This window comes from Pogona vitticeps, chromosome 2 (genome assembly GCF_051106095.1).
Source record: "Pogona vitticeps strain Pit_001003342236 chromosome 2, PviZW2.1, whole genome shotgun sequence".
In the NCBI taxonomy this organism is placed as follows: domain Eukaryota; kingdom Metazoa; phylum Chordata; class Lepidosauria; order Squamata; family Agamidae; genus Pogona; species Pogona vitticeps.
Window position 1 is genome coordinate 138441686 of NC_135784.1, and position 13166 is coordinate 138454851.

At 42.5% G+C, this 13166-nt stretch overlaps 1 protein-coding gene across 1 annotated transcript; it reads left to right on the top strand.

The window, feature by feature from the left end:
• Positions 1-551: 551 nt before the first annotated feature.
• Positions 552-12592, top strand: WFIKKN2 (WAP, follistatin/kazal, immunoglobulin, kunitz and netrin domain containing 2). The gene is made up of 2 exons (XM_020815408.3): positions 552-1269; positions 9458-12592. Exons 1-2 carry the CDS (start codon positions 1060-1062, stop codon positions 10976-10978), a joined length of 1731 nt encoding a protein of 576 aa, XP_020671067.2. The 5' UTR covers positions 552-1059; the 3' UTR covers positions 10979-12592.
• Positions 12593-13166: the final 574 nt, after the last annotated feature.

Consider the following 13166-nt stretch of genomic DNA (forward strand, 5'->3'; position numbering starts at 1 on the left):
CAGTACATTCCTTTATGCAGGTTTCCATAGAGTTAAACTGTTCCTATTTCTCCCCCCCCCCCCTTAAAGAGGTCAGCAAAAAGTCGTACAATGGGGGTCTCATGTTCGTGAACTGTGAAGGAATTTTTAAAAATTTCCCATGGTGGGGTTAGAGTTCAACAAAAGAGAAACTTGGGGGGAAAAGATAAATAAAACAAATGGGGACTCTTTTTTTTTTTTGAGGGGAGGGGGATTTTCATTTATAAAGACTTACTGCCTTTCAGATCCTGAACTCAAACAATGTTATTCTGCCTCCTCTCACTTCACATTTCTCTCCTTTAAAATAAAATAAAAAAAATTAAAAAGTTATATCTCAGCTTTCACAGCTTCTATCCTAGTAAGCTGCTCCTTTTAAAGAAAATGATTGTATATGTTTCCCTGGCATAGGGAAATCCCTCAGACTGTAGGTTCATGTTATTTAGACAAGCGCTCTTTCAGAAGAAAATGCATTCTTAGCATAGGGAAGTACTTTAGGTCTAAAGGGGTTAAGAAGGCCTCCTTCCATTCAGAAACATGCAGGGGTCCCACCGTGGCAGTTCCAGCCTTTAAAACTCTTTCCAGCTCTTTTTTTTTCTCCCTTGTAACAAATCTGTACAACTGCTGCCACCGGGACATAAGAAGCGTGTGCCTGTCACAGAAATAGAGTTTACTTTTTCCAACTTGTTGTAGACGGGCAGGGTATAAATACAGCTAAGTCTGGCTTGGACGGAGAGCCTTTTGCTTAAAATAAGGGGGCTACTTCCTAAGACTTTTAATCCTGACCCAAGATCAGGCAGCACCGTTGACCAAGGTGGAAAAGACGTCTGGGTGAGCAAGAGAAAGCAGGTGTCGATGCTGCCTTTGTTTCGACTTCTTTTCTTCTTTTTTTAAAAATTCAAACTCTGAAGAAAGAAACACACACACACACACACACACACACACACACACACACACACACACACACACACACACCCTCCTTCTGCATCCAATTGTTGACATACTTTCCCTACCCCCCCACCCCAACTCTGGAGCTATTCTGAGATGTCCTTTTCCAGACTCTTCACACAATGGATATGGATATGGATGCTAACTGGGAAGACCTTTATTCTCCTGCTTCTGGAAGTCCCCTTAAAAGGTACTGCCTTGCCTCCAATACGATACTCTCATGCTGGGATTTGTCCCAATGATATGAATCCCAACCTCTGGGTAGATGCGCAGAGCACCTGCAGGAGAGAGTGTGACACTGACCTGGTGAGTTTATTTCTTTTATTTCCTCTTCGCATTGTCTTCTTTGGCCTCTCTATGCCGATAGGATTGTCTGGGTCTGTCTTGTGTTTTATTTAATGAGGGCTGAAGGGGGATATTTTTGCAGGTCAGGATTGGGTACTCTGTGGCTCTCCAGCTGTGAATGAACGCCTACGCTCCCCCGTCATTGGCTGGGCCAGATTGGAGTGGATGGGAATCCAGCATCTGGAGGGCCAGAGGTTTTCCAGCCCTCCTGGAAGGGGAGGCGGTGGGCACTTTGCATCCAAACATCACTGGATGGTAACGGGAGAAGGCGAGCTTTTAAAACTGAGTCCAGATCTTGTTGCCAGGGTGGAGTGAGGAAGGCACCATTCTCATACAAGGCAAATGCTGAGTGATGGCTGTAGGCAGAAAACCATCTCTCAACTTGTCTAGCCAGCGGGGAAATCACACGGCAAACATTCCCTGCACATTTTGACCATTGCAGCATGAATGATTGGGTGTCAATAGCCAAGGCAGACTGTAGTGCTGAGTTTAACACAACTGTCTTGTCACAGGACTTCTCCCACCCTCCCCCATCTACCCCAACACATTGATCATCCACTGTGGAGCGGCAATGCTAGTTGTATCCTTTCCCTCAATAGTTACTTTTCAAGAACGCTTCTTCTTCTGCCCTCCTGCCCCAAAAATTCCATGGAAGCCCACCTTGCCATGTTGTGCCTCCTCCAGAGGAACACGTCCCTTTCCTGAGGCAGTGGTGTAAATTGTTCCCTCCTTAGGAACATGGCATGGCCCAGCCTTGCCAGCACCTAATTTAAAATCCAGCAGCCATGTAAGAAATGACACAGTAAAAATGACAGCTTGCCGTGAACTCTCAGATGATTCTTCCCAATCCAAATGTATTCGAACTGCTGCTCACCCACTGGCCGGGGCTGCTGGCTCACTTCGGCATCCCAGTGCTCCTCTGAGCTATTTCTGCCTCGCCTACCTGCCCAGAATAATAGAGCTGGCTGTCATCTCTACTGAGTTGCCTGTCATCATGAAATACTGCTCTGAAAAGAACCCTTGTCACAGGATGCGGTGCATCCTTTACAAGACAACTGAGAGAACCGAAAGCTTTCATTGCGGTCAAATGACTATTGAAACAGCGCAGTGAGCATCCATGACCTAGCCCCAAACCAGCACTGTACTAGATTCTGGGATATTTCCATGTGTGGGTGACCATTTTTGAAAAAAACAATGACTCAGCAGCCATCTGTGTTTAAGTAGGATACATACCATGGCTTATTTTCCTCCCAGAACTTTTGAGGCCTCTATTATCAAATGGATCGATTCACATCCAGGGCACTGATGTGGAAGAAACTCATTGTAGAAGCTCCTAAATCAGAGGATGCTTCAGTCTTGTAGGTGCTGATGATCTGGTAGTTCACACCTCACTATTTTGTGTGCTGGGAGGCTGGCGGCAAAATGTTGTTTGTGTAATTACATTGTAAACACCCTAAAAAGTGTTTGGGGCTGTATATAAGTTGAAACTACCACCACCACCACCATTGTCCAAGCTGGCTAGGGATGATGGGAATTAGAGTCTTTTACCACCTGGAAGGCCACAGGTTCCACATCCCTATCCCCAATTATTGGAAAGTTTAATAAATCAAATGTCATCCTTCTAGTACTATTGATACTTCCAGAATGTCCTGTTACAAAGGACTATTCTAGTGATAACAATATCATCTAACACCACTTTGAAAAAGGGGAACTGGAGAGAACACATAATTGAGAACATATGATGACTTGGGAAGTGTAACATAAACATCACTGCTGGATAAATTATGCCATTTATGAAACCAAGCAGTAGCTTTCTTTTATTCTTCCAAATTAAAGCAGCAGAACAAGCTCCCTTTTGAATTCATTTTCAGGATAGCAAGAAGTCCAGGGTAAATCATTCAAGAGCATCTCCCATGCTCCATCTACACCAATGATGAAGGAGGGCCCAGCCCTGAGTGATACAACAGTCGCAAAATAATGTAGTACAGCCTTTGCTGGTAGCAAAGGTCCATCAGCTATCACTGCCAGTGGGGACATACACAAACAAAATCAATGTTAATTATTCTTTTTCTTAGAAGACTCCCCCCCCCCCCCCGCCAAGCAGCTTGTGTCATCAGTGGTTCCCCAGGCAGCTGTTGATCTTCAACTCAAATAATAACCTGTAGATCAGCTACAGAGTGCAGGAACTAGCTGATTTCACCTGAGGATAGAGTATAATATGAAACAGGGATGGGCAATCTATGGCCTTCCAGATGCTGCTTGACTATAACTCCATCAGCCCAAGCTGACATAGCCCATGAGGAAGGATGGTGGAGCTGCAGCAGGACAAAATCTGGAGAGCAACGTATTTCTTATTGCTGATTGAGACATTTGGGAGACAGTCCACCAATTTGCAAATAGGTACGTGAATCCAATGTATGCTTCTGCCCTATTGAATTCCATAGGGCTTTAACTTGCCCTGAGTTATATCTTTCATTCCAGATGCCTTGCCAAAACCAACGACATAATATAGCCTCTACAGACAAGCGTAGATGCTGGAAACTGCCTTGTACCAAATCACTGAACTGCTCCTTTGAGGTCGCGCTTGATGCCACTGACCAGGAGTGGCTTTCCAGGGTCTTTTCTAGTTGAGCATGAAGTAATTAGAATAGACTGTGGAAATGCATGACACTTCCTGCATACAAAACATGTGCAGAATGTGGACAAAAAGGGCTGGGGCCTTACGGTTTCCCAAGGGAGGGAGTTCCACTTCACCATAATGAAATCCCTGTCTCATCCCATGTACCCAACAGCCTCATTTATGACAGCAGTGTAGGACATAGACCAACATCTCTTTTGATCATCTCAACGGGCAGGCAAGATTGAAAGGATTGCTTCACATATCTTAGCTCAAACTATATGCAGGCTCAGATTGTTTAGGACTCTAAATACCACCTAGTGGGTTAGAAACAGGTGGGGAGCTAATTCAGATCAACCAATATATTATTGTTTTGTATTATATGCCATCTGTTTGTTTGTTTGTTTTTGTTTGTTTATTTGTTTGTATCCTGCTCATCTAATGACAAACCACCACTCTGGACTGCTAACAAGAAAAAAGAATACATAATCACCAATGTACCCACCCACTAACACCAAAATCATAAAAACGATGAGAAAAAGAAGCCCCCAAAGGCAAAAGCAAACAAAAGTCAAGTACGATCACATGGGACAACAAGAAAATCATAGGGGGAGGATGTTTCTGAAAGTGTCCTTTAAAAGCTTGGATTTTATGTATTTCCTGAAGGTCAAGAGGGAGGGGGCCTGGCATATATCTGCAGGCAACACTTTCCACAACATAATGGTCCCCACCAAAAAAGTCCAGTTCCTGGGGGCAGATTTCCAACCTCTCTTTGGGTGACCACCCGTAACTGGGAAGCCTGGGAAGCCTGAGTAGATGATCTTAGAGAAAGCCACTCTGACGAGTAGTGAGATCTCAAACCTTTAAGGGCTTTATAAGTTAACACTTTGAATTTGATAGGGAAGCAAACATGCAGATGTGCCAGAATCAGAGAGACATGGTCATATCTCCAACATTCCCGATATGAGCCTAGCTACTACATGTTGCACCTATTGCAGTTTCCATATCATCTTCAAAGGTAGCCCCGTGTAGAGAGCATTGCAATAACCAGTCCTAGAGATTACCAATACATGAACCAGTGTGGTCTGGAATTTTCTGTCAAGGAAGGGCTGCAGCCATGCCACCTTGGCCATGGTCAATATTTGCTTCTCCATTAAGAGTCCCAGGTTCAGAATTATGCCATGTCATCAGAATTCTACACCTTTTCTATTGGCCAAACATATTTCAAAGGCAGCCCTTGCAGATTATGTTAAGATACTGTGGACCTGCATGTGGGTGAACTGTGTGTGAAATTAATGAATCTGTAGTTTTCCATAAATGCATAAACTTATTTCTGGGTAGAGCTACATCCAGACCATCTAAGAGCAAAGATGGCTCCAGGGACACTCCCAGACTACCGAGGGACTCCCATAAGAATAGGCTGAATACTCATTCCTGAGCCACACACCCAACTCACCAGAGCTCCAAACAAGAGCCAAGGACTCAAACGACCATCAGTCCTGACAGATGTGGCCATTTATTTATTTGTCATTTATCTGGAGTTTAATCAATCAGCTTCTGGAAGACCAGATGCTCCCTACTCTGGCTGAAGGATTTTTATTGTTTTCCCTAGCATCTGATGAAATTAAGAAATGGACTAAGGTGTTTTGGTTATATTCTGTCAAGTCGCATCTGACTTACAGCAACCCTAGGAATTAGTGACCTGTGAAAGTTGCCATCATTGGCAGCCTTATTTTGGTCTTTCAATGTCAGAACCGTGGCTTCCGTTAATGAATGAATTCATCTCATATATGATCTTCCTCTCTTTTTTTGTTACCTCTAGCTTTCCTTTCCATTACTGTCCTCTCGCAATAGTTTCAAATGACAATAGTGTGCTCGTTTTAACTTGTAGTGAGAGTTCAGGCTTCATTTGATTGAGTACCCACTTACTGGTTTCTCTAGTGGCCTATGGTATCCCTTAAATGTCCCCTCTGACATCACATTTCAAATGAGGTAGCAACCAGACAAATATATACTGTGCGGTTTGTGCTGTGTTCTTCATTGTTCCTCTGAATATTTATGTCCTAATGACTACATGACCTCAGCACTAATTGTGAGCAGATCCAATGTTTTGATATGAGTAGGCAGTATATTTTGTTCAGCCAACAGGACTTGCAATGTTTGGGATGGCATTTCTATATGAGTTCTCTTGGCTCAATTTTTGGCTTGTGTGACTGTGGAAGGGAAGGTGGTAGTGATAATGGCAGAAAAGGGCGAGAGGAAAAGGGGGACTTGTGTGATGTATGGTCACGTGAAGCACAATTTCCTGGGATAATTAAAATTTTCTGTGTGAACAAATATTTCATACAGAATTTATGTGCCAGGGTGCAGTACAGAGAAGTGCCAGAGATAAGGAAGTTTGCATAAATCTGAGACAACCTTCCATGGTGTCATGACTTAAATCAATGTTTCCCTTCACTGTCTGTCTTTCATATTTACACATAGTAATTAGGAATATGATAGCACTAATTGCATTGGCCTTGGTCTCCAGGGACACATCCTTACACTTAAGGATCTTTTATAGTTCTTTCATCGCTGACCTTCCGAACCTCATAGCTGCTCTTCTGATTTCGTGGTTGCAGTCTCCATTTTGATTGATGATTGAACCAAGGTATAGAAAACTTTTAACAATGTTCATTTTTTCCTCATTAACAATAAAGTTATATAGTTCTTCTGCAGTCATTATTCTTATCTTCTGAATGTTAAATTGTTAACCGCTTTTGCACTTCCATTCTTAAATGTGATCACTTGTTTCAAGTCATTGTGTTTTCTGCCAGTAGTATGGTGTCAGCGGCAAATCTTAAATCACTGATGTTTCTTACTCCTGTTTTTACTCTGCTTCTCTTCTGTATAGTTCTTCAGCATATTCTTTCTGTCTCTTTATTTTATCCAAGCCAGATAACATATTCCCCTGCTGAACTTCAACATCTTTAATCAAGTAGCAAAATGTTTCAACCTAATAAGAAAGAAGTCCAGTTGCCATGACTCAGTTCCCAGATAAACTCACCTGGATGACTGAGAATCTTCACAGATAACTTTAATCTAGTGGTTGTTGTAGGTTTTTCAGGCTGTCTGGCTGTGTTCTTGAGGTTTTTCTTCCTAACGTTTCGCTAGTCTCTGGCCGGCATCTTCAGAGGACAGGAGTCAGAACTCTCTCTGTGCTCTGGTGCAGTTTGTGGGATAGTTGATTATTTATAGCTGTGGGATCAGCTTTTTGTCCTTTTCAGGAGATTGGGTGATTATGGTTATCAGCGTGTTTTTCGTTGTGGGTTTATTGCAGTGATAAGCGAGAGAGATGGTCTGTCACTGTGATTGATGGGTGTCGTTAGCTGGTCATTTGTTACTCTCAGCAAAGGACAAAAGGGACCCCCTCACCACTGCAGGAGTATACTGGATACCTTGCAGTTGTGGCCAGGTATATATTGGAACCACAAAATGCAGCATCCACATCAGAATCGAAGAACATGAGGGACACTGCAGACTAAACCAACCGGAAGAATCGGCAGTAGCTGAACGTTCCCTGAAAAAAGCTGGACATGAAATCCTGCACTGCCCAAATTCAAACACTACCAGTGTATGCAGTATGGTACAATCACATTGCAGTTAGGTGCAACCACACCAAACAACAACCTTGTTTGATGTCTACCAGTCATGTAGTAGCTCTTAAAGATCAGGAGCCTGGCAGGAAGAAGTGGTAACAACTCTAATTAAAGCCCCATAAATTTAGCTGAATATACAGGGATTCAAATCCAGACTTAAAATGCTATGTACTCAAAACTGTCTGTCTAAATGGGAAAATCTATCACTTTCACATTCTACTCCATATACTTATTTTTTTAAAAAAATAATTGTACTTAAGTGATTGTTGGAAAGTTTTTATAAAAAGTCATACAAAACAAACCGCTTGTGGAGCAGTCTGGTGTGATTTGTTTCCCAGCTATCACACAATATACCAGGAATTGCCCTCCATCCCGATCCATGTACAAAGGATTCTATGACACAATGGTTCAAAGATGTGAATTGTATGAGGAAGACCACATCAGAAGGATCAGTCCAGGTGACATGGTGAATAGTGGTTTCCCACTCCTGATGTCATGAACCAGTTAGTTCTGAAATGTAAAGAATTAACTGGTTCATGAAGTCTCTGATGAGAAGATTTTCTTAGCTATCTATCACACATTTTTCTCACCCAGTTCTGAATTCAAATGACATATATGCAACTACTATAGAAACGAAAACAGCTCGTACAAAATTAGCTGCCAACCTCAGGCAAAACCTCAGATAGTTGTCCCACATCTCAGGGAAAATGGAATAGATTATTTATTACCTATTGTTAGCTTTCCAAGAACCAGTGAAAGAGAGAGAGAGAGAGAGAGAGAGAGAGAGAGAGAGAGAGAGAAGGAGTTAAAATGTTATGCTGCTTTCCAATAGGGAGGGAGTGCTTATAAATCCACAGAGGACATGTCTGTTTATTCAGCAAGACTGATACAAGGTCCCCTTAAATCTGTGTGAGATAAATTACATGTATCTCCAGAAGGAATATAATTCCTGTTCTTGTGCAGGAGTTTCTCTTGAAAGAGAGGAAAACTGCTCTTTAGATTTAAAACAAGTAGACCTTCTCAATGTACCGTATCTATTTTGTACACAAAGAAGAAACTGTATGCAGGTCAGCTCAGAAGTAACATCCATCAATTTCAATGAGACTTACTCTCCAGTAACCAGGGTGGAACTGATTTGAATCAAATCAATCTAAATGACTGCAGGGTGCATAAAAATCAATACTTTAAAAATCCAATTTCAATTTTTAAAAATCTGATTTAAATACAGTAAATAAAATCCCATTTAAATTTTTTAATTCCATTTTTGGGGTTTTGTTTCAAAAAACATAGATGTTTATGCACCCTGCAGTGATTTAAATTGAGATTTAAATTGATTTGATTCACCCAGCCAGGAACAAAAAGGTTTTAGTTTTAGAGAAGTAATTTGACTCATCAGACCATCGCATGCATCAAAACACTCAACAGCCCAGGCTTACTGCTCTCTACCTTTTCCAAAATGCAATCACAGAAGTACTTTTCACCTTTAGAATAACAGTTCAAGCCAAAGACAGAGAAACCGACAAGAATGCTAAGGAACTAACAAGTTGGGCAGCACGGCCTCTTTTGGCCTTTTATGGATACATGCCTCTGGATCAAACAGTACCATAGTGGTCAAGGTTTCTAGACAAGGAAGACATATCAAGAACTCTCAAGAACACAGTTCTGCCTTCCAGTGTTCAAAAACAAAAGTGGTCACAGTTATTACAACCTGACCAACATACAACTCCACAGCAAGCTTCCATTACACTGTAGTTACGAGCTAGAGCTTTACCGGCCACTGGCATGTCTGGCGTGGGACGTGTTAGGACCTTACCCAAAACTATAATGTGGGAATGTTTTCTGTTCTAGAGACTTCTTGGAAACGTTGATTTAATTTTGATTTCTTTTGTCTTAGGAATGTGAGACCTTTGAGAAGTGCTGTCCTAATGTCTGTGGAACTAGGAGCTGCGTTGCAGCCCGCTACATGGACATTAGGGGGAAGAAAGGGCCCGTTGGAATGCCTAAAGAGGCGACGTGTGACCGTTTCATGTGCATCCAGCAAGGCTCAGAGTGTGACATCTGGGACGGGCAGCCTGTTTGCAAATGCAAAGACAGATGTGAAAAAGAGCCAAGTTTCACATGTGCATCAGATGGCCTCACCTATTACAACAAGTGCTATATGGATGCCGAAGCATGCACCAAAGGCATTACACTTAATGTGGTAACTTGCCGTTATCATCTCACATGGCCCAATACTAGCCCTATCCCGCCAGAGACGACAGCTCACCCCACGACTGCCTATTTGGAGACAACCATCACTGACATCCTTCCACCCGTGCTGGTCAACAACCCAGCCCACCAGTCTGTCTACGTAGGAGACACCGTTAGCTTTCTGTGTGATGTTGTTGGACGACCTAAGCCAGAAATCACCTGGGAGAAGGAGATGGAGGATAATGAGAAAATAATTATGAGACCCAATCATGTCCGAGGGAACATTGTCGTCACTAACATTGCCCAGCTGGTTATCTATAACACACAAGTGCAAGATGCAGGTATCTATACTTGCATTGCCAAAAATCTGGGTGGTCTTCTCAGGGCAGACTTCCCATTGTCAGTCCTCAAAGGAGAAGCCACGTCGATGGAGGCAGCCCAGAACAAAAGCCACTTCCCAACTGATGAGTGCCTGAAGCAGCCGGACAGTGAAGACTGTGGAGAGGAACAGACCCGGTGGTATTACGACGCCAAGAAAAACAACTGCTTTACTTTCATCTACGGAAACTGTAACAGTAACCTGAACCACTTCGAGACCTATGAGAACTGCATGTTGACGTGCATGAATGGGCCCATCAACGTCTGCAACCTGCCGGCTCTCCAAGGTCACTGCAAAGCCTACGAGCCCCGGTGGGCATACAACAGCTTGACCAAACAATGCCAGTCTTTCATTTACGGAGGCTGCGGAGGCAATGAGAATAACTTTGAGAGCCGAGAGGCCTGCGAGGAAATGTGCCCCTTCCCGAGGAATGTGCACTGCAAAACCTGCAAAGCCTGCAAGCCGCGCCAAAAGCTGGTGACCAGCTTCTGCAAAAGCGATTTCGTTATACTTGGCCGCGTGACGGAACTGACGGAGGACCAAGATTCGGGACATGCACTGGTGACCGTGGAGGAGATTCTCAAGGATGAGAAAATGGGGCTCAGGTTCTTGGGCAGAGAACCCCTCGAAATTACGCTTCTGAACATGAACTGGAGTTGCCCCTGCCCCAACATAACTGCAGCTGATGGTCAGCTGATCATCATGGGCGATGTCCACAATGGCATGGCTGTCCTACAACCAGACAGCTTTGTTGGGGCCTCCAGCATTCGGCGTGTTCGGAAGCTGCGGGAGGTCGTCCACAAGAAAACCTGCGAGCTATTAAAAGAGTTCTTAGGACTGCATTAGTATATCCTGCTTGTATCTCGTCAGCTTCACAGATTTGTATATTATATTGTGCTGATGAAAGGTAGGCTAGCCTGGAAACCCTTCTTCTGAACATCTCTGTTTACCAATAGATGTTGTGTATTACACAGAAGCCATATATTAACTCATTAATGATGTGTAGTAATGATGCAGAAGCCTGTTTGGCAAGCACTTAAAATAGCAGCAAACAGCTATTAGTCTTTAGATTTCAATCTCTCTATTTGTTTAGAAATGCCATCTGGTAATCATAACACAATACCAATCCAGCTTTCTTCTTAAAAAACCAAATTCATAGCATTCTGTTTGGTTCCAAGCTAAATCATACACACTGTTGCCCTAATGATAATTGCTTTCGCTGGAAGCATCGAGACGCTTCTGGAAAGCAGCTGAAATGTAATTCGTAAGTAGATTGTAAGAGAAGAATACGTAAATTATGGCCTATATTCACAATAATTATACCAGATAAAGCACTCCAGTGCAGAAACTGCTGCAATCAGAAAAGCAGCTTTTCAGGAGATGAATCTTATCTTTAACCAAAATTTGTCTAGCATATTATTATGAATTCTGATTCAAATTCACACTGAAGTCAAATTCTGAGGAGTCCTCAGAGCGTTCTGTCAGGCAAGGAGCACTGGAGTCAAATCAAATACTACCTATCTCACTAAACTGTCCTGCTCACAGACTGTTCTAAATCTAATATTTGAAGTCACTTTATTTCAGATGACAATAATGTGTCTTCCACTTTGTATCTCAAAGGCCAACACAAATATTCTGCTAAATTAAAATAAACACCAACAAAATATGTCCTGAACAGCAAAAATTTGTGCAAATCTTACAGAGGCTACCACATTTTCTAAGAACAGGTTTGAACAAGAAAATGGGCCCCTGAGGGCACCGGTCAAAGGCGGGATAAAGTGCTTGCGATCGAATTGTAGTGTGCTTCCACATATAGGCCATTATCAAAGAATTGCCATATTTTGTTAGCTTGTATTTAGGGGGGGGGCATCAGCACAACATCATTATCAAGCTCTTTTCATGCTTTCCTTGTTCATTTCATTTCCCAAAATCCAGCTTTAAGGGTCTCGTAGGCCATCTATTCCAACCCCTATTAAATACAGGCCAGTTTGATGAGCAATGAAGACAGAGCATTCTTCGTGTTTGTTCAGAAAGCAGTAGGACAATATTACCATCTGTGTGTTCTGTGCCGTCAAGTCAGAACCGACTTACAGTGACCCTAATAGGGCTTTCAATGTAAGAAGGATATTTAAGGAGTGGTTTTACCAGTTCCACTTTCCCCAGAGAGTTTGCCTGGTCAAGTGGGGATTCTAATCCTGTTCTCTAGAGTCCTGGTCTGTCACTGTATCCACTACACCACACTGGGGATCCCATATAGCTCACATGTAACCAACTGTCTGACAAAGGAGGAGTTCTGTCAAATGCTTTGCTGCAACCAAGATAGATTGTATCCATCCCATTGAGAAGCAAGTTATCCTAATTCTTACCAGTACTCCCAAATATTATGTGTATATGTGTTGTCAAGTCAAAAATTATTTAAATCAACAATAATAGAGCTTTCACAGTAAATGAGATATTTAAGGAGTGGTATGTTCCTCCAAGTAAGTTTCCATGACCAACTGAGAATTCAAACCCAGGTCTTCTGGAGTCCTAGTCTCTTACTCGATCCAATACACCACATTATTTTCCCCACCATACTACAGTGGATATAAAAAGTTTACACACCCCTGTTAAAGTGTCAAGTATCTGTGATGTAAAAAAAATGTGACAAAGATAAATCATTTCAGAGCTTTTTCCACTTTTGATGAGACCTATGAACTGTACAACTCAGTTGAACAACAAGCTGAAATCTTTTAGGTGGAGGGAAGTAAAAAAGGCTTTCTTCTACAACAGAACCATCACCAAAGCATTCATCACAAATCACACAGGCACAAACTGCGGCCTGACATAGATGAGTGTGGACGTTTTTGTGCAGGCTTCCATGTTGCTTTACTACATTTCAGTCATTCTTGTAGTAAACAGTTGAAAAAAAAACAGTTATAAAATTATGCAGGGGATGGATAAAGTGGATAGAAGGAAGCTCTTTTCCCTCTCACGCAGTACCAGAACCCGGAGACATCCACTCAGATTGAGCGCTGGGAGAGTGAGAACAGAC